We start from the raw sequence: 18,764 nt of genomic DNA, 5'->3' as shown, positions 1-18,764 counted from the left end.
GTTTGCATTAGTTTTATTTGTACAAAGGCTTTTAAATTTGATGTAATCAAAATTTTCTATTTTGTGATCAATAATGGTCTCTAGTTCATCTTTGGTCACAAATTTCTTTCTCCTCCACAAGTCTGAGAGATAAACTATCCTATGTTCCTCTAATTTATTTATAATCTCGTTCTTTATGCCTAGGCCATGGACCCTTTTTGATCTTATCTTGGTATATGGTGTTAAGTGTGGGTCCATGTAGGAGGTTTTTCCTTAAAAAAAATTTAAAATCATGAGCAAATTTTCCTTAATCATTGTTTTTAAAACTTAACAAAGCTCTTAAATCAGCAAACAGACTAGGGGCTTTTTCCAAGACCTCCACCCCCAGAGAGAAGTTTGTTTCACCTTGAATTCCCTTTTCCCATTCCAGAATCCAAAGGGGTTTCTGTGAACTGCCAAACCCATTTAGTGTTTTTCTCTGCCTTCACAGAGAATGCCTAGATATTCCATTCAAACTTCTTTTCTTTAAATGTTAGCACACTGCTCTTCTATATATATATATTTTAACTTTCCGAACTTTCAAATCCCTTTCAATCTATTTTTTAAATTCATTTCCTTTTTTTAAAATTTCTGTCTTTCTCTCTTTTTTCTCCCTTTTCCTCACAGGCTGCTGCAGTCAGCCAGAGACAGAGAGAGAGAAAGATTTTTCAAACTTCTTGATATTTTCCAAGCCTGCAACATAGAGGCTGAATTCTTATCTCTTACAAGCTTGCTAACTTTTAACACAGACACACACAGGCATACGTGGAGCTCTATTTTACTAAGCACAGTTGCAATGTTGTTCTTAAAATTTTTTCCAACAACATAACAGACAGACAAATCACACAGAACATAGAACACACATCACACAGACTACACAGTTACAACATTAAACAAACACATAACACATACCCAGAGGATATTTTCCAGCGTCCCAGAAAATACCGTCTCAGAACTTTTAAACCCGTCGGTATTTATTCTGAGACTACAGGTTGCTAGCAACAGACCAGACCAGAACCAGAATAACCAGAACCAGAACCAGAACCAGATGGTACCCCAAAAAAGGCACCCATTCAGACTTACTCTCCCAAATGCCGAATTGATTTTGTTGTCCACTGTAGGCCAGACTGAGGCTGAAAAACTGCTTCCTTTTCCATCCAGAGTGCTGATCTTTTCCCAAGGAATAGACTAAAATCCTCAGCCTCCTCAAGCCTAAGCCTAAGTGGAGATGGAGAGGTCTCTAATCTCTAATCCAGTTCTCAGTTTCTGTTATCTTGCTGGGGTCTTCAAAATGTAATGCTGGAGAAACTGAGGCAGGAGAGAGATTAGAGAGTTTTTAATATTTTATTAATGGGAGAGTAAGATTGATTGGACAAGACTCTCATTTGGAATTATCCAGTCAGACAGAGATAAAGATATACTGGGACCAAGGAATCCATATTGGTCCCAGGGCTGGAGGAGACTGTCATCTCAAAGAATCCAGCGTCCAGCATACAGCCGCCAGCCGCCAACCATGAATGGAGGAACCCCAACTTCTTAAATACCTTTTCTCTAAACAAAGGAAGGGGTAAGAAGTGAGGGAAAACCTCTATCAAGATGGGGGAGGCCACAAATTCTAAGAACCCAGAGACAGGATGTCTGAATATAAAGATATCAATGAGATATCTTGGAATATTTTAGAGGGATGTTGTAAATCCTTGAGGACAGAAAAAAGTCAGGAGGTCTATTCTCTTGTTTATCTTACTAATTTATAACTTTTGAACAAATAGTCCTCAGTCTTACTAGGTCAGAGGGGGATTTACAACTAAAGGGATTGAGACAGAACAGTTAAGGAAACTGGGACAAGGGAAACTCGTACAGGGAAACTGAGTCAGGACAGTTAAAGAGAACTGTGGCATAACAGTCAAAAGCATCCCTTTGAATTCCAATAGAAGATCCAGGCCTGTCCCAGCCCCCACTGGATCTGAGCCAACTTGGGCTGTGCCAGCCCCCATTCTAATGATCTGCTCAGGTTTCCCAACCCCCACCAAGCAAACTTTAGCCCTCACTGAAACCCATTGAGGAGCCAACTTGGACTCTACCCCACGGGCCCCTTTAGCTAAATCTCCCATTATAAAAGAGCCATGCTGGAGCGCTCTCTTTTCAGAGATTCCAAACATTCCAGCCTTACGCCTGGCATGCCAAGGAGCCTCTGTCCACTGGAATCCTGTTTCCAGTGCCCTTCTTATCTCTTTACTTTCACCTATTTCCTTAACTAAACTAGAACCTTACTTCCAATCCCCATAATAAACCTCTTTTATCAGTCTAGGTTTTCAGGTCTGTAAATTCCTTTACAGGGGACTTTTGCACCGCTACTAGACTTTATTTAACTCTGTATCCTTGCGCTGAATCCAAAGGGGTTGCAGGAGAGCTCCATTTGATTCCCTGTACCCAGAATCTGCCACTAGATCTCAATTAAACCCTAATTTCATTTAGGTACCCCAAATCTAGAGCTCATCAATTTCTGTTGTAGTCAGTTTGGGTAGGTCTCTTTTTGTACCAAACAAGAGGTATATGATCTGTTTGTTTTCAGTCTAGTGCTTTATGACCCTTTAGAAGTTTTCTTAGCAAATATATTTCAGTTGTTTGCCATCCTTTCTCCAGGTTTTACAGATGAGGAAATTGAGGCAAACAGACCTGCCCAAGTCATACAGTTAATATCTGAGGCCAGTTGTTAATGATTCCAGACCTCCCACTATGCCACCTAGCTTATTTTCTATAGTACAATCTTTGATATTAAGGTCAAATATTTATATTGTAGAATATAGTATAAGGGGTTGGTCTAAGTAAGCTTAATTCTGCTCCAGTGCTTTCCAGTTTTCTCAGCAGTTTTTGTTTGTTTATTTGTTTATTTTATTTTACTTTTTTTTTTTTTTTTTACAAGTAGGGAGTTCTTTAATAACTAATTTTGGTTTTTTGACATACTGAGTTCCATTGTTTCAGATTTTCCCCTTTACAGCCTGTTCTGTTATTCTACTTCTTTAATTTTTTAATTCAAGATTGGATGGTTTTGATTTACTGCTTTATAATTTGAGGTCTTAAAGTATTCCATTCCCACTTTGTTGCCCACCTCTTTTCATTATTTCCCTTGATATTCTAGATCTTTACTTTTTGCAAATTAGTTTTGTTATTTTATAATTTATAATAGCCCTTGAAAAATTTTACTGGTATCACATTAAAAGTATAAACCGGAAGTATTATCACTTTTAATATATTGGCACAGCCCAGCCACCAGCACTCATCCCATTAGCTATTTAAGTTGATCTTTATGTCTTTAATAGTAAGAGGTTCTTAAGTAGGTTAGATAAGTTTTTTTTAGGTCATTTCCAACTCAATGGCTTTCTTTAGAACGGAACATAGTTTGATTTAGTAACAGATAAAACACATTTAATATGATGATTATGAAACTCTTATTTTCTATTGCCCCAGTATTTTTTGGAGATTTTACATTTTTCTTCAGAAGTTTCCATTAGCTGATTTTTTACTTTACACTTAATTTTTTTCTTTGTAATTATTCAGGACAAACATTAAAAAAGGAATGGATGTGGATATTGGAGACTTGACATGGGAACAGAAGGAAAAAGTTTTGAGATTACTCTTTGCAAAAATGAATGGCAATCTTCTAGGGTAAGTCCCTGATTCTGCAAATAATGGTAGTAGATCAAGATCAAGTTATGTCAACCCTTGTTAACCAAGCAAAAGTAGGGAGCATGAGCTGGTATACTGTCACTCAGGGATGAAGTTGGGGTTAAAACTATCTGGGTTGTGTTCAGAATCTTTGAAAGAAATGTAACAATTTTTAAACAAAAAATTAGGGAGTTAAATTGAGTAAATGCATAGGAATATTAAGAAAAGCAAAGGTAAAAATCTTGGAAAGGGAAATAAAGAAAACTCTAGTTGAAATATTCCAAATATCTTAAAGATGTAACTCTGATAAGAAAGGTTATTGGGAAGTAAGGATTTTTGCCTGGATAGTGATAAAGGTAAAATGACCATAATTTGTGTGTGTGTGTGTGTGTGTGTGTATTTTTAAGTAGACAAGAAAAATTAACTTTTATTTTTGATACTTTTGTATAACAGTACTTTAAATTTTACAAATATAGTTTTTTTCCTGTTATTATTTAAACTGTACCATTCTGAGGTTTAAAAATCAAATGATTTCTTGTTTTTCAATGGATCCATGTACTTATTTATGCAGAGGTAACTTTACTAATGTGATTTACACGTCATACATGTCTCTTTATCCTACATGATGCTTGCCACTGTCTTCTTTTAAATCTCCTGGAGAAAAAATACACCATCTTCTAAGGGCTTCTTATCTATATTAACATTTCTGTGCTACCAAAGTAGCAGTTGGGCTATCCATTTCTTGTTATTCTTTAGTCTTGCGTCTCACTATGAGACTCTCTCATTTTCTAGTCATCTTTGAAGCCAGAATAAAATGTACTTAGGAAATGTTTAATAAAATAAATAAAAAATGTAATACAACATAAATAATGTTGATTTGTAGTTGTCTAAGTCAATATGTGATCTGGACCATTGATATTTGAGTTTGACAACACTGTTTTAGACTATTTCTTAAGGACAAATTGTTATTAACATGCTGCAGCTAAAAAGGCTTATATGGTAATGTTTTACATGATTGAATATGTATAATCTATAGCATATTGTTTACTGTCTCAGAGAGGAGAGGAATGAAAAAGAAGGAGGGATAGAATTTAGAACTCAAAAATTAAAAAAAATGTTTTAAAATTGTTTTTATATGTAATTAGGGAAAAAGAAAATTAAGCAAAACTATCTATCCTAAAATAGTGGAGTAAAGACAGGGAATCACCTGAACTCTTCCCCTAAATCCCTCCAAATACTTTTAAGTAATGACTAAACAAATTCTTAAGCATCAGAATCCACAAAAATGAATGAAATAAATTTCCAGCCTAAGACAACTAACATAGCAGGAAAAGTTTGTTGCACCTGGGTGAAAGCGGAACACAGTCCAGCACAGATTGCACCAGCACAGCCTCTGCCCTAGCAAACTAGAAGCAGGCCTTGGGAGCCACTGAATCAGTGGAGGCGGCATCTGTTTCTGGAGCTCTCAGCCCATAGATGTTTGCAGTGTTCTTGGTAGTTTTCTAGAGGTCTCTGAGCAACCTTCCTTTCAGTAGATTAATCACCACAAGAGTAGCCAGGTGTTAAAGTCCAAAAGTCTTGTCTCCTTCGCCTTCTCGTGGCCTTCAGAGGGGATGGTTTCAGTGGAGAAAATGCAGGAGGACAGGCCTGCCACCACAGGGTGTGAGATGGGATGAATGAAACTGTCTCTCAGTCCCCCAGGAGAACCACCAGGAGCCTGACTGAAGATGGAATGAATCTTTCTCCTTGGTTCTGAGAGCTTGAGCTCCTGCCTCCAGTCGTCTGTCTTCTCTGCCCTGACTCTGGCTGAGGCTCCCAGCTTATATGCTCTACACTGAGCATAAATCAATCAGTATATCACTAGGAAACCATTATTTGTTGTAAGATTAAATCAATCATACTGAATTTAGAGAACTATTAAACACCATGCTAAACTAGATAACCATTGTCTCATCAATTCTACTGACTTAAGACCTTGTAAGAATCCTTGTTTCAGAGTTCTGGTCCATAACAGATGTTGAACAACTGGCCAGATGATAGGGGTCTCTTTGCTAACATGGCAGCTAACATGCAGTTGCTTTACCCATATTGAGATCTGGGTCTCAGTGGGTGGCAGTCCCAGAGTGAGGAGCACAAGCACACCAGAGCTCTCGCACCCACAGTGGAGCAAGGAAAAAGGTGCTTGTGGTTACTCAGACCAGAGCATAGGCCATGAGAGTAGTTAAACATACCTCTTCTTAGATCATACCACCTTGGAAGAACTGAAAACTTAAAGATCCCTAGAATTATCTTTGGAAACAGCTGCACAAAACTGCTGAAGCTTGGGACAATATATCCTTCATCCTGGAAGCAAAGCCCTACTTTAATAGAGGCACAGTAATTGGCTTTAAAAATAAGCAAACAACAGAAAAGATTCTGAGTATAGATCCTGACAAGAAAGATCAAAACACATACTCAGAAGATAACAAAGTCACAGCTCCTATATCCAAATCCTGCAAGAAAAATATGAATTGGTCTCAGGACATGGAAGAGGATTTTGAAAATCAGGTAGTGGAGGTGGAGAATAAATTGGAAAGAGAAATGTGTGATACAAAAAAATCATGAAAAACAAGTCATCAGTTTGATAAAGGAGACACAAAAATATGCTGAAGAAAATAAAACAGACTAGGCCAAATGGTCAAGAAGGTACAAAAAAAACAATGAGAAGAATGCCTTTAAAAGCAGAATTTACCAAATAGCACTAAAAATTCACTGAACAACAACAACAAAAAAAGCCTCCTTAAAAAGTAGAATTGCCCAAATGGGGGAAAAAATCCACTGAAGAAAACAACTCCTCTAAAAGTAGAATTGGCTGTATGGAAAAGGAGGTACAAAACCTCACTGAAGAAAATAATTCCTTGAAAATTAGAAATTAGCAAATAGAAGCTAATGATTTTATGAGAAATCAAGAAACAATAAAACAAAACCAGAAAAATGAAAAAAATAGAAGACAATGTGAAATATCTCACTGGAAAAAACAACTGACCTAAAAAATGGCCCCAGGAGAGATAACTTAAAAATTATTGGACACCTGAAAGCCATGATTAACAAAAGGAGCCTAGATATCATCTTTCAAGAAATTATCAAGAAAACCAGTCCTGATATTCTAGAGCCAAAGAGGAAAATAGAAATTGAAGGAATCTATCCATTACCTCCTGAAAGAGATCCCCAAATGAAAACTCTCAGGAATATTATAGTCAAATTACAGAGCTCCCAAATCAAGGGAAAAATACTGCTAGTCAGAAGAAACAATTCAAGTATCTTGGAACCACAGTCAGTTGTAGCAGTTGTAGCAGCTTCTACATTAAAGTATTGGAGAGCTTGTAATATAATATTTCAGAGGGCAAACGAACTAGAATTAGAATCAAAGATCATCTACTTAGCAAAATCAAGTGTAATTTTTCAGAGGAAAAGGACTTTCAAATTCTTTGAAATAAAGGACTTTCAAAAATTCTTGATGAAAAGACCAGAATTGAATAAAAAATTTTACTTTCAAATACAAAACTCCAGAAACATAAGAAACAGCTAATGGCTCAGTGGATAGAGCACCAGCCCTGAAGTCAAGAGGACCTGAGTTCAAATCTGGCCTCAGACACTTAACACTTCTTAGCTGTGACCTTGGGCAAGTCACTTAATCCCAATTGCCTTAGCAAAAAAAAATGTGAGAAGCAAGCATAAAAAGTTAAACAAGAAAGGGAATCATAAGGTATTAATAAGGTTAAAATGTTAACAGTCTTACATAGGAAGATGATGCTTTCAACTCGTAAGAACTTTTTCTCACTATTAGGATAGTTAGAATAGGTATATAGAGTATATATAAAAGATGTTAGTTAAATGTGTAGAGATGAATAGCTAAAAAAAAATAAAATCAAGGGATGAGAGATGAATATAGAAAGAGGAAGGGAGGGATAGAATGGGGTGAATTATTACACAAGAGGCAAGAAAAACATTTTACTATGGAGGGGGGAAAGCAAAGAGCTAAGAAGGAGTGAGTGAATTTGACATCAGAATTGGCTTAAAGAGGGAATAATGTACACTGAATTAGGAATAGAAATCTGTCTTACCCTATAGGAAAGTAGAAGGGAGAGGGAATAAGAAGAGGGAGAAAAGTGATAAGAGTGAGGGCAGACTGAGGGAGAGGATATTCAGAAGAAGAGAATGTGGGAAAAATGAGATGAGTGCATTAATGAATTGGTAGAGTTGTGAACTTGATTCTACTCTTCTGTAGAGCAATTTGGAAGTATGCCCAAAGGTTTGTAAAAATCATGCATACCCTTTAACTTTGCAATATCACTCCAAGGCTTATATCCCTAAAAAAAAAAAAAAAAAAAGAAAGAAAGAAAGAAAGAAAAAGAATCTATAAACACAAACAAAAAATTTATAGCAGCTCTTTTCTGGGGGTAAAGAATTGGAAATTGATGTATACCCATCAATTGGGGAATAGTTGAACAAATTGTAGTATATGATTATAAGGGAATGTTATAGTGCTGTAACACTATATATAATATAGTATGTAATATAATATTTGAGAGGGCAAATGAACTAGAATTAGAATCAAAGATCATCTACTTAGCAAAATCGAGTGTAATTTTTCAGGGGAAAAGGATATTCATTGAAATAAAGGACTTTCAAAAATTCTTGATGAAAAGACCAGAATTGAATAAAAAATTTTACTTTCAAATACAAAACTCCAGAAACATAAGAAACAGCTAATAGCTCAGTGGATAGAGCTGATGTGAGCTGATGGAAAGTGAAATGTATTGTGTACAAAGTAACAGCAATATTGTAAGATGATCAGTTATGAATGACATAACTATTATTAGCAACACAACGTTCCAAGACAACTCTGAAGGACTTAATATGAAAAACCCATACATAGAGAAAGAACAGATTGAAGCATACTGGCTTTTTTTTGTTTATGTCTTCTTTTACAACCTAATTATTATAGAAATATTTTGCTTGACTACACTCTGCATGTATAACCCTATATTGAATTCCTTGCAATCTTAAGGAGGAAGAAGAGAGAGAATGTAGAACAGAAAGTTTAAAATCAAAAGTTAAAAATTGGCTTTTTACATATAACTGGGAGAAAAATATTAAATTAAAAAAAACTATCCCATTCATAAAGTTTCTTTTTTAAAAGTTAATTTATTGGGGCAGCTAGGCACAGTGGATAGAACACCAACCCTGAAGTCAGGAGGATCTGAATTCAAATGTGATCCCAGACACATAACACTTCCTAGCTGTATGACCCTGGGCAAGTCACTTAACCCCCCAATTGCCTCAGCAAAAAAAAAAAAAAAAAAAGTTAAATTTATTAATTTAATAATATTCCTCAATTACATTTAAGACAATTTTTTTTGACATTTGTCTTTAAAACTTTTGAAGTCCAGATTCTCTCCCTTATCCTCACTCCGAGATCCCATTAAGAAACCACATGTGAAGTTATGCACATTTCCATAAGTGTCATGTTATGGAAAAAAACATGTAAAAAACAACATGTAAAAAAATCAGCAACATAGATTTTTCCACCCTAATTAAAAAAAAAGAGCCCTCAAGAAATATAAAGTTGTATAAAGAAAGTATGTTTCACTCTGTAGTCAGACATAATTAATTTCTTCTCTGGGTATTAATAGGATTTTTCATCATTTGTCCTTTAGAGTAGTTTTGGAACATTGTATTGCTGAGAACAGCAGTCATTTAAAAAGCTGGTCATCCCATTGCTATTACTTTGTATAAAATATATTTCACTTTGCTTGGATTCATGGAGGACTTCTCAGGGTTTTTCGGAGAGCATCCTGCTATCCTGCTCAACCTTTCCCATAGAACAATAATATTCCATGACAATTACATACCATAATTTATTCAACCGTTCTCCAATTCATGGGCATTCCCTCAATTTCCAATTTTTTTTTTTTGTCAGAGAAGAGAGCTGCTACAAATATTTTTGTACATATAGGTCCTTTTCCTTTAAAAAAATCTCTTGGTATTCTTGCCTAGTAGTGATATTATTAGGTCAAAGGATATATATGAATTTATAGCTTTCGGGGCATAGATCTTATCTTTTGATCATTTATCAATTGGAACATGGGTCTTATTTATTTATTTATTTTTAATAAATTTTGACTTAGTTCTCTCTTTGAGAAATAAAACTTTATCAGATAAATTTGCTTCAAAATTCTTTCTACATTACTTTTGTTAATTGTATTTCCTCCCATTTATTCTATTCTCTTTTTCATCCTATTTGTCCTTAAAAGCATTTTGCTACTGACCACTCCCTTTCCCAATATGCCCTTTCTTTTATCACCCTCCCTCCTTCTCTTATTCCATTCCCTTTCCACTTTCCTGCAGAATAAAATAGATTACTTTACCCATATTGAGTGTTTATGTTATTTCCTCTGAGCCAATTCTGATGACAGTGAGATTGGTTCATTCACTCTTTCTCCCCCTTTCTCCCTCCACTGTAAAGGCTTTTTCTTGCCTCTTTTTATGGCAGATAATTTACACCATTCCACTTTTTCCTTTTCCTTTTTCTCAGTATCCTTTCTACCCCTTAATATACTCTTTTTAAAACAAGATATTATCCTTTTATTCAATTCACAGTTGTGCCCTCTATCTATCTATACTCCTCCAAAATGCCATAATGATGAGAAAGTTCTAATGAGTTACAAGTATCATCCTCTCATGTAGGAATGTAAACAGAGAAATATTATCAGTCTCATTGTTGGAAAGAGTCACATCCATCAGAATTGATCATCATATAAGACTGATGTTGCTCTGTACAATGATCTGGTTCTACTCACTTCATTCAGTATCAGTTCATGTAAGTCTCTTCAGGCTTCTCTAAAATCATCCTGCTGATCATTTCCTACAGAATAATAATATTCCATAACATAATTTACCATATTTTATTCATATACCATATCATCATTTATTCAGCCATTCTCCAATTGATGGGCATCCACCCAATTTCCAGTTTTTGGCCACTACAAACAGGGCTGCCACAAACATTTTTGCACATACAGGTTCCTTTCCCTTCTTTAATATCTCTTTGGGATATAAACTCAGTAGAAACACTGCTGGATCAAAGGATATGCACAGTGTGATAACTTTTTAAGCGTAGTTCCCAATTGCTCTCCAGAATGGTTGGATTTGTTCACAGGTTCCACCAACAGTGTATCAGTGTCCCAGTTTTCCCACATCCCCTCCATTGGTCATTGTTTTTTTCCTGTCATCGTAGCCAATTTGAGAGATGTGTCTTACTTGATTTTCAAAATTCCTTTTGAGCTCTTCATAGCCTGAGACCAGTTCTTATTTTTCTTGGAGGCTTTGAATTGCAGGAGCTTTGGTTTTTGTTATCTTCGTCTGAGTGTGTGTTTTGATCTTTCTTGTCACCAGTACCTTTTCATAGAAAGGTCAGAATCTTTTTCTGTCATCTGCTTAATTTTCCCAGTCTATTACTCAGCTTTTAACTCTTTATTAAAGTAGAGCTCCATTTCCAGGGTGGAGGTGAATTGTCCCAAGCTTCAGGGGTTTTGTGCAGCTGTTTTCAGAGATTTAGAAATAATTGTGTCTGTTGGCATTATCATTATTTAGCGGTCCCTCTGACTCTTTAGTGTAAAAAAGTGCACAGAATATTAGAACCTGAGGTAGCATCCATCCTCTGGGAATTCATGTGTGAGTGCAAAAGCAAGTTAGAGGAATAGTCCAGAAAAGGTGCAAGGTCCTTAGCTGAGAAAATGAGGGCAAGAGGGAGACATAGATGCATTGAAGGGAGATTTGGAATATCAATAAAGAGTAAAATAGGTAATCCTGGGGGGAATTAAAGGATTATCTTAATATAGTGGAGCCTTTAATGTAGAAACAGATGTTCAGTTCAGCTCAAAACTTATTAAGCAGCTAGTCTGGCAAAGACATTGAATTAGCTCCTGGAGATATAAAGATAGACATAGAATGGTCAGTTCCCCCAATGAAGTTACATTCTGCTTGGAGGATGCAATCTGTGCTTTACCAACAGTCGATTGGGCAGATATTTTGTTGGTGAGTAAGGAACTAATAACTCTCTCTTGGCTCCTTCTTTCCCTATCATGCCCTACCCCCAACTTCCCCATATGTGGATGCCATTTTTCTTTTCCAGCCTCCTTTCAGGTGTTGTTTTTAGTTAGTGTTCTTCTTTGCTTTGATCCCTGATGTGTAAAATACATGGAAAGAGGAGATGCTTGAAAAAAAAAATTTAACTCCATCTTGCTTACAAATCTCCCATCAATAGATAACTCTATAACTCATTTTGTATCTAGGGTGGTCCATAATTGCTTAATATTTTTCTTTTGGGACTATAAACATGAATAAAATCTCTTTTGTTTAGCTTGAAGTCCCCTAGCTAAAAAGCTTCTAGTAGTTATATCTTTTTTTTAGTGAATATATCATCTACATACATGTATATGAATATACACACACATAGCTCAGTTTAAAACCTACTTCTCTTTTCTATACTTTTTACCACTTTTGACCTCTTTTTCAGTTGCACTTAGTAATTAAATAGATCAGTAATGGAATGGTTGACTATACATTTTTTTCTTGATAACTGTTTAGATATAACAAAACAAAACAAAAACCAGTGAAACAAAAAGCAAAATAAACTCAAGAAACAAGGATTGAGAAAAACTAATTTTTCTCTTTGTAAATAAAGTAAGAGTGGGATAGTAGCAAAAAAAACAAACAAAAAAGAAAACAAAGTGTATGTTCACCAGTTCTGTTCTCAGCAATTTGAATGGCTTCAGTTGTTTTGTATCGCTCTATTTTGTATGGCTTCGACATAGTTTGCTCTCAGCATTTGCTCCAATATATGTATTGTGGTGTTTGCAGTTTGCCCTCCTAATGTGCTACTTTGGCCTTGGTGTGATTCCCTACTTTCCTGGGAAGGGGGTTCTCAACATACTCCGATCCACCTCTGATCCAACCTGCTTGATCCAGCTTCAGATTTTTTTCATATTATTTCCCTTTATTACCCTCCTTGTTTTAGCCAAATTGACCTACTAGGTACTTTTTGAACTTAGCTTTCTCTTATCTCTCTCTTCCCAACAAAGGAATCATTCTAACTGGATTTTTTTCCGAACTTAAAATCACTTCTAATCCATCTGTCTCTTTCATTTCTGCTCTGGTTTCACTTTTCTTCCCTTCCTAAATTCAATTGTAGGGTTAACATTTCAACTATTACCCTTGAATTCCTTGCCTCCTTTCCTATCATGATTCATTCTTGATAAACCCCAACCATGTATTATTCCTACCATCTACTTACACTCCTACTTTTGCTAAACAGTATTAGAGGAAAGCACAGAACTTCTTTCTAGTCTTTAATTTCTACAATCTATTGCCTCTTCTTCTACTTAAAAATCCAATCTCCTCATCCTTTAAAAAAAAACAAAACCTCAAACCCAACTCTTAGTAGATCCTTCCATATTTTGAACCTCTTGTCCTCTTATGATTCTCCTCCCAATCACAGGCAATCTCTCAGAAAAAATGTATTTGTTTTTGTTGCCTCAGTTTGCTGTCTTTTTACTTCTCAACTCATAGCAATTTGGCTCAATCTTAATGCGCAACTGAAACTACTTTGCAAAATTATCAGTATCTTTTTTTAATTAAAATTTCTTTTTTTTCCAATTAACAAAAAATTATTTTCTCCTCCACACTTCCCTGCTATAACCAACAACAAAATCCAGAAACCAAAAATATTGAAACACATATGCATAGCCAAGCAAAATAAATTTCCACATTGCCCATTGCAAAAAATGTGTCTCATTGTGTCCATTACTTCTTTGTCAGGATGTGGACAATATTCTTCATCATTAGTCTCTTTTAGTGTTGATACGTATATAAATTATTCTTTTCTGAATCATTGAAGTCTTCCCAGGTTTCTCTGAAAACATCCTTTTAATAATTTCTTACAGCATAAGAATAGTATTTTATTACATTCATGTATGCTATTTTTGTTCAGCCACTTCTAAACTATTAGGCCTCTTCTTCCTCCACTCTTAGTTTCAAATTGTCTACTTGCCAACTCTGATATTTTTCCAGTCTTTATTTTCTGTGCTGCATTTGATACTTGAACATCCTTTTCCTGATAACTGTGTCTTCTCTGGTTTTTATGACGTTTTCTCTTTGTTCTAGCCTACTCTAACAACGAGTGTGCAGTCTTGGATTTTTATCTCTTTCAAATCTCTCAGCAAACTTAATTTTCTTGCAATTATACAGATGACCCTCCAGCGCTTCAGACTTATTTCACCAACACTCTATTAGATATTTCAGTCTTCCACAGACATCTCAAACATGTATAAAAAGAACTCATCATCTTTTCCCCAATCCAAATCTCTTCTGATTTTCTCTATTTCCTTCCAATTACCAGGATTTGAAATGTTTTTTTTTCACTCTAATCCAATTAATTGCTACATCTTGTTGATTTTTCTTCCACAATATCTCTTATCTGACCCTTTTTCTCCATTTATACGTTCATTTATCTTATCTCTCACCGAGGTTTTTACAGTAGTCTCCTTTATTGGTCTGCTTTCCCTTCAGATTTGACTTCATGCTCCAAATAGCTATTGAAGGGATATTGGAATATTTTTTTCAAATTAAAGATTTTTATTTTCAATATATACAAATAGATAATTTTCAATATTCATCCTTATAAAACCTTGTGTTCTAATTCCCCCCCCCCTTCCTCCTGACCCTTTCACTAGATGGCAAATGATCCAATATAAGTTAAACACATTCAATTCTTCTATAAATATTTCCACAAAGGTCATGCTGCAGAAAAAAATCTGATCAAAAAGGGAATAAATGAGAAAGAAAACAAAATGCAAGCAAGCAACAACAAAAGAAGTGAAAATACTATGTTGTGACCCACATTCGGTTCCCACAGTCCTCTCTCTGGGTGTAGATGGCTCTCTTCATCACTAGGTCATTGGAACTGGCCTGAATCATCTCATTGTTGAAGAGAGCCATGTCCATCAGAATTGATCATTGTATAATCTTGCTGTTGCCATGTATAATGATCTCCTGGTTCTGCTCATTTCATTTAGCATTAATTTTATGCAAGTCTCTCTAGGCCTCTCTGAAATCATCCTGCTGCTCGTTTCTCACAGAACAATAATATCCTATAGCATTCATATATTATAACTTATTCAGCCATTCTCCAATTGATGGGCATCCACTCAATTTCCAAATTCTAGCCACTACAAACAGGGCTGCCACAAACATTTTTGCACATGTGGGTCCCTTTTCCTCCTTTAAGATCTCTGGGGTATAAGCCCAGTAGAAACACTGCTGGATCAAAGAGTATGCATAGTTTGATAGTCCTTTGACATAGTTCCAAATTGCTCTCCAGAATGGTTGAATCAGTTCACAACTCCATCAACAATGTATCAATGTCCCAGATTTCCCACATCCCCTCCAACATTTGTCATTAATTTTTCCTGCCATCTTAGCCAATCTGAGAGGTATGTAGTGATACTTCAGAGTTGTCTTAATTTGTATTTCTCTGATCAATAGTGATTTAGAGCACCTTTTCGTATGAGTAGGAATGATTTTAATTTCATCATCTGAAAATTGCTTGTTAATATCCTTTGGCCATTTATCATTTGGAGAATGACCAATTTTGAATTCATTCTGAATTCTTATAAGTTTGAGTCAGTTCTCTATATAGTTTAGAAAGGAAGCCTTTATCAGAATCCTTGTATGTAAAAATTTCCCCCCCAGTTTATTGTTCCCCATCTGCTTTGGTTTTGTTTATACAAAAACTTTTTAACATTCAGTAATGTACTTGAGTTCTTCTTTGGGCACAAATTCCTTTTTTTTCCACAGATCTGAGGTAAACTATTCTTTGTTCTTCTAGCTTATAATATTATTTTTTGTTTAAATCATAAACCCATTTCGATCTTATTTTGGTATAGGGAGTTAGGTGTGGGTCAATGCCTAGTTTCTGCCATACTGATTTCCAATTTTCCTAGCAGTTTTTGCCAAATAGGGAATTCTTATCCTAAAAGCTAGGGTCTTTGAGTTTGTCAGAAATTGGATTATTATAGTCATTACTTTGTCCTGTGAACCTAGTTTATTCCATTAATCAATTATTCTATTTCTTAGCCAGTACCAAATAGTTTTGATGACCGCTCCTTTATAATATAGTCTTAGGTTTGGTACAGCTAGGACACCTTCATTTGGATTTTTTATTAATTCCCTTGAAATTTTGACCTTTTGTTTTTCCAGATTAATTTTGTTATTTTTTTTTAGCTTTGTGAAGTAATTTCTTGGGAGTTTAATTGGTATGGCACTGAGTAAATAGATTAACTTAAGTAATATCAACATTTTTATCATATTACCCCAGCCTTCCCATAAGCACTTGATATCTTTCCAGTTGATTATATCTGTGTTTTGTATGGAAAAGCATTTTGAAATTGTGTCCAATATAATTGCTGACTTTGCCTTGGCAAGTAGACTCCCAAATACTTTATATTATCTAGTTATTTTAAATGGAATTTCTCTTTGCATCTCTTCCTGCTGGGCATTGTTGGCAATATATAAAAATGCTGATGATTTATATGATTTTTTATCCTGCAATTTTGCTAAAGTTGTGAATTGTTTCTAGTAGTTTTTTAGTCAATTCTCTAGGGTTCTCTAAATATACCATCGTATCTTCTGCAAAGAGTGTTAATTTGTTTTTCTTATTACCTACTCTAATTCCTTTCATCCTTTTTTCTTCTCTTATTGCCAAAGCTAGCATTTCTAATACAATATTGAATAGCAATGGTGATAGTGGGCTACCTTGTCTCACCCCTGATCTTATTGTGAATGGTTCTAGTTTATCTCCATTACATTAGATGCTTGCTGATGGCTTTAAATAGTTGCTATTGATCATTTTAAGTAAAACTCCATTTATTCCTAAACTGTTTTTTAAATAGGAATGAGTGTTGGATTTTGTCAAATGCTTTTTCTGCATCTATTGAGACAATATAATTTTTGTTAGTTCGTTTATTGATATAGTCAATTATGCTAATAGTTTTCCTAATAATGAACCAGCCCTACATTCCTGGTATAAATACTTGGATTTACACACTTATTTGGTGTATTATCCTGGGGATAACTTGCTATAATCTTTGCTAATCAATATTCACTAGGGAAATTGATCTATAATTTTCTGTTTTGACCCTACTTGATTTAGCTATCAGCATCATGTCTATGTCATAAAAAAACTGAGATTATTAAAGCAAGTTAAACCATGTCACTTCTTTGCATAATAAACTCCAGTATCTCCTTCTAAAAATCTGAAAATACAAATTCCTCTGTTGGGCATTTAAAGCTTTTTATAATCTGGTTGCAATCTGGCTGACCAGTTTTATTTATGCCCTTCACTTCATACACTCTACATTCTAGCCAAATTAGGCTTCTTATTGCTCTTCACACATAACATTCCATCTCTACTTTCTATACCTTTGCTCAGGTGCAGTAAACTCACAAGGCAGGTCTGGTAATAAATAAACCCAGTTACTTGTCATTCACAATTCTCAAGGCAACTAAATAGTCTAGCTATCTGAAGTTTGTGCTTCATCTAATATAAGAGAGAATGTATCTGAAATATATATAGTGCATGGAAAAAGACACTAAATATCATCTTTGTTTTTTCCCCTGGTAGGAGTAAGAAAAAAGCTGCTGTCCCTTCAGTTCCACACTATGTTACTCTCAACACTAGAAAAAAAGACACTTTGAGGTAAGATCTTAGATGATAGTAAACTGGTTTAAAATGGGTGCTAGGCTGGGTGAAGAAAATAGTTAAAATACACAACTGTGTTAATATCTGAACTAAACTTTTGTTTACTGACTTGATTTTATTTCAGGGATGATGATAATATCCAGGATCAGACCTTCATCACTCAGCAAGTTCCACTCACAGGATCTAGTGACCTTGTCCTTCCTACTATTCCAAAAAGACCAGATCATAGTGTATCATAAATCTGATCAGTTTCATATCCTTTTAATCTTTCCCAGTGAAAGCACTCATTGGGAGTTTCCTTTTTCTAGACAAGGAGTTCTTAAGGATCTATGCTGATAAATAGCTCAATTATGGGAACAGGGAAACTTTTAAAGTATAGCCACATTGAAAAAGAAACATTGTTTCTAGTATAAGATGAATTATGCCTCCCTTAGTGTGACATGTAATTATGGCTTGGCTGTTTATTTTAAAAGACAAATATACACATCCTTATGAGCTAGTGCCTTTAAACTACAATTGGTTCAATTAGTGCAATCTCAAGAATCCCTAAGGCTATGAAATTTATATGATGACTTTCTATTATTACCCAGGGTATGATTTGGAATGAAACATGAACATATGTATGCACAGATATAAATTCACATACATTATGGGTTCTTATATACACAACCTAGATTTAACATATATTGCCCATCAAACCACACAATTTTATTAAGAGGATAAAATAAGGGGCAGTCTGCCTTTCCAAATATAGATCTTCATTACCCTTATTAAAAGTTAGCACTTTAGAAGAGATGTTCTTATTGTGCCATTTGTTTTTTTTTTTTTTTTTAATTAAAACTCTTATCTAATTTGATCTAACATCCCATTTGGTTTGAGGTTAGCAATAAGTTTACTACAAATATGATACTTGGCATTTTAAAGTATCTGATAATCTTTAATTTACTACATAAATAAGTTTGGTTAAGACAATTTAACTAGATAAATAAGTAAGTTTCTTATCTTTAAATGAGAGGATAAGACCAGATTATCTTTAAGGGATGAATACCAGAGCTTATTATTTTGGGCTCAGAAACTGATATACCATATTAAAAGTATATGAAAGATATTTGGAATCACCAAAAAAGAGAGATTATCTATTCAAAGTCAATATCTTAAATTTTAGTTCCATATGACCAATTTGGCTTACAATTAAAATGAAGGAAAGCAAGGCATAAGGTCACTTGAAACAAGGCATAAAGTTCATATTGCTGTCATGATAACACAGTCCAAGTTTTAT

General features: G+C 34.8%; 1 protein-coding gene across 1 annotated transcript in view; it reads left to right on the top strand.

The window, feature by feature from the left end:
• Positions 1–18,280, top strand: part of BBOF1 (basal body orientation factor 1) — a 107,692-nt gene extending 89,412 nt beyond the window's left edge. Inside the window, exons 9-11 of the mRNA XM_051977618.1 lie at positions 3,577–3,684; positions 17,408–17,482; positions 17,610–18,280. Of these exons, the coding sequence (XP_051833578.1) occupies positions 3,577–3,684; positions 17,408–17,482; positions 17,610–17,724 (298 nt within the window). The 3' untranslated portion in view covers positions 17,725–18,280. The remainder of the gene's footprint in view (positions 1–3,576; positions 3,685–17,407; positions 17,483–17,609) is intronic.
• The last annotated feature ends 484 nt before the right edge of the window (positions 18,281–18,764 follow it).

This window comes from Antechinus flavipes, chromosome 2, assembly GCF_016432865.1.
Source record: "Antechinus flavipes isolate AdamAnt ecotype Samford, QLD, Australia chromosome 2, AdamAnt_v2, whole genome shotgun sequence".
NCBI classification, from domain to species: domain Eukaryota; kingdom Metazoa; phylum Chordata; class Mammalia; order Dasyuromorphia; family Dasyuridae; genus Antechinus; species Antechinus flavipes.
The sequence above is the reverse complement of the archived record's forward strand: the minus strand, read 5'-3'. Positions and strand labels throughout refer to the sequence as shown.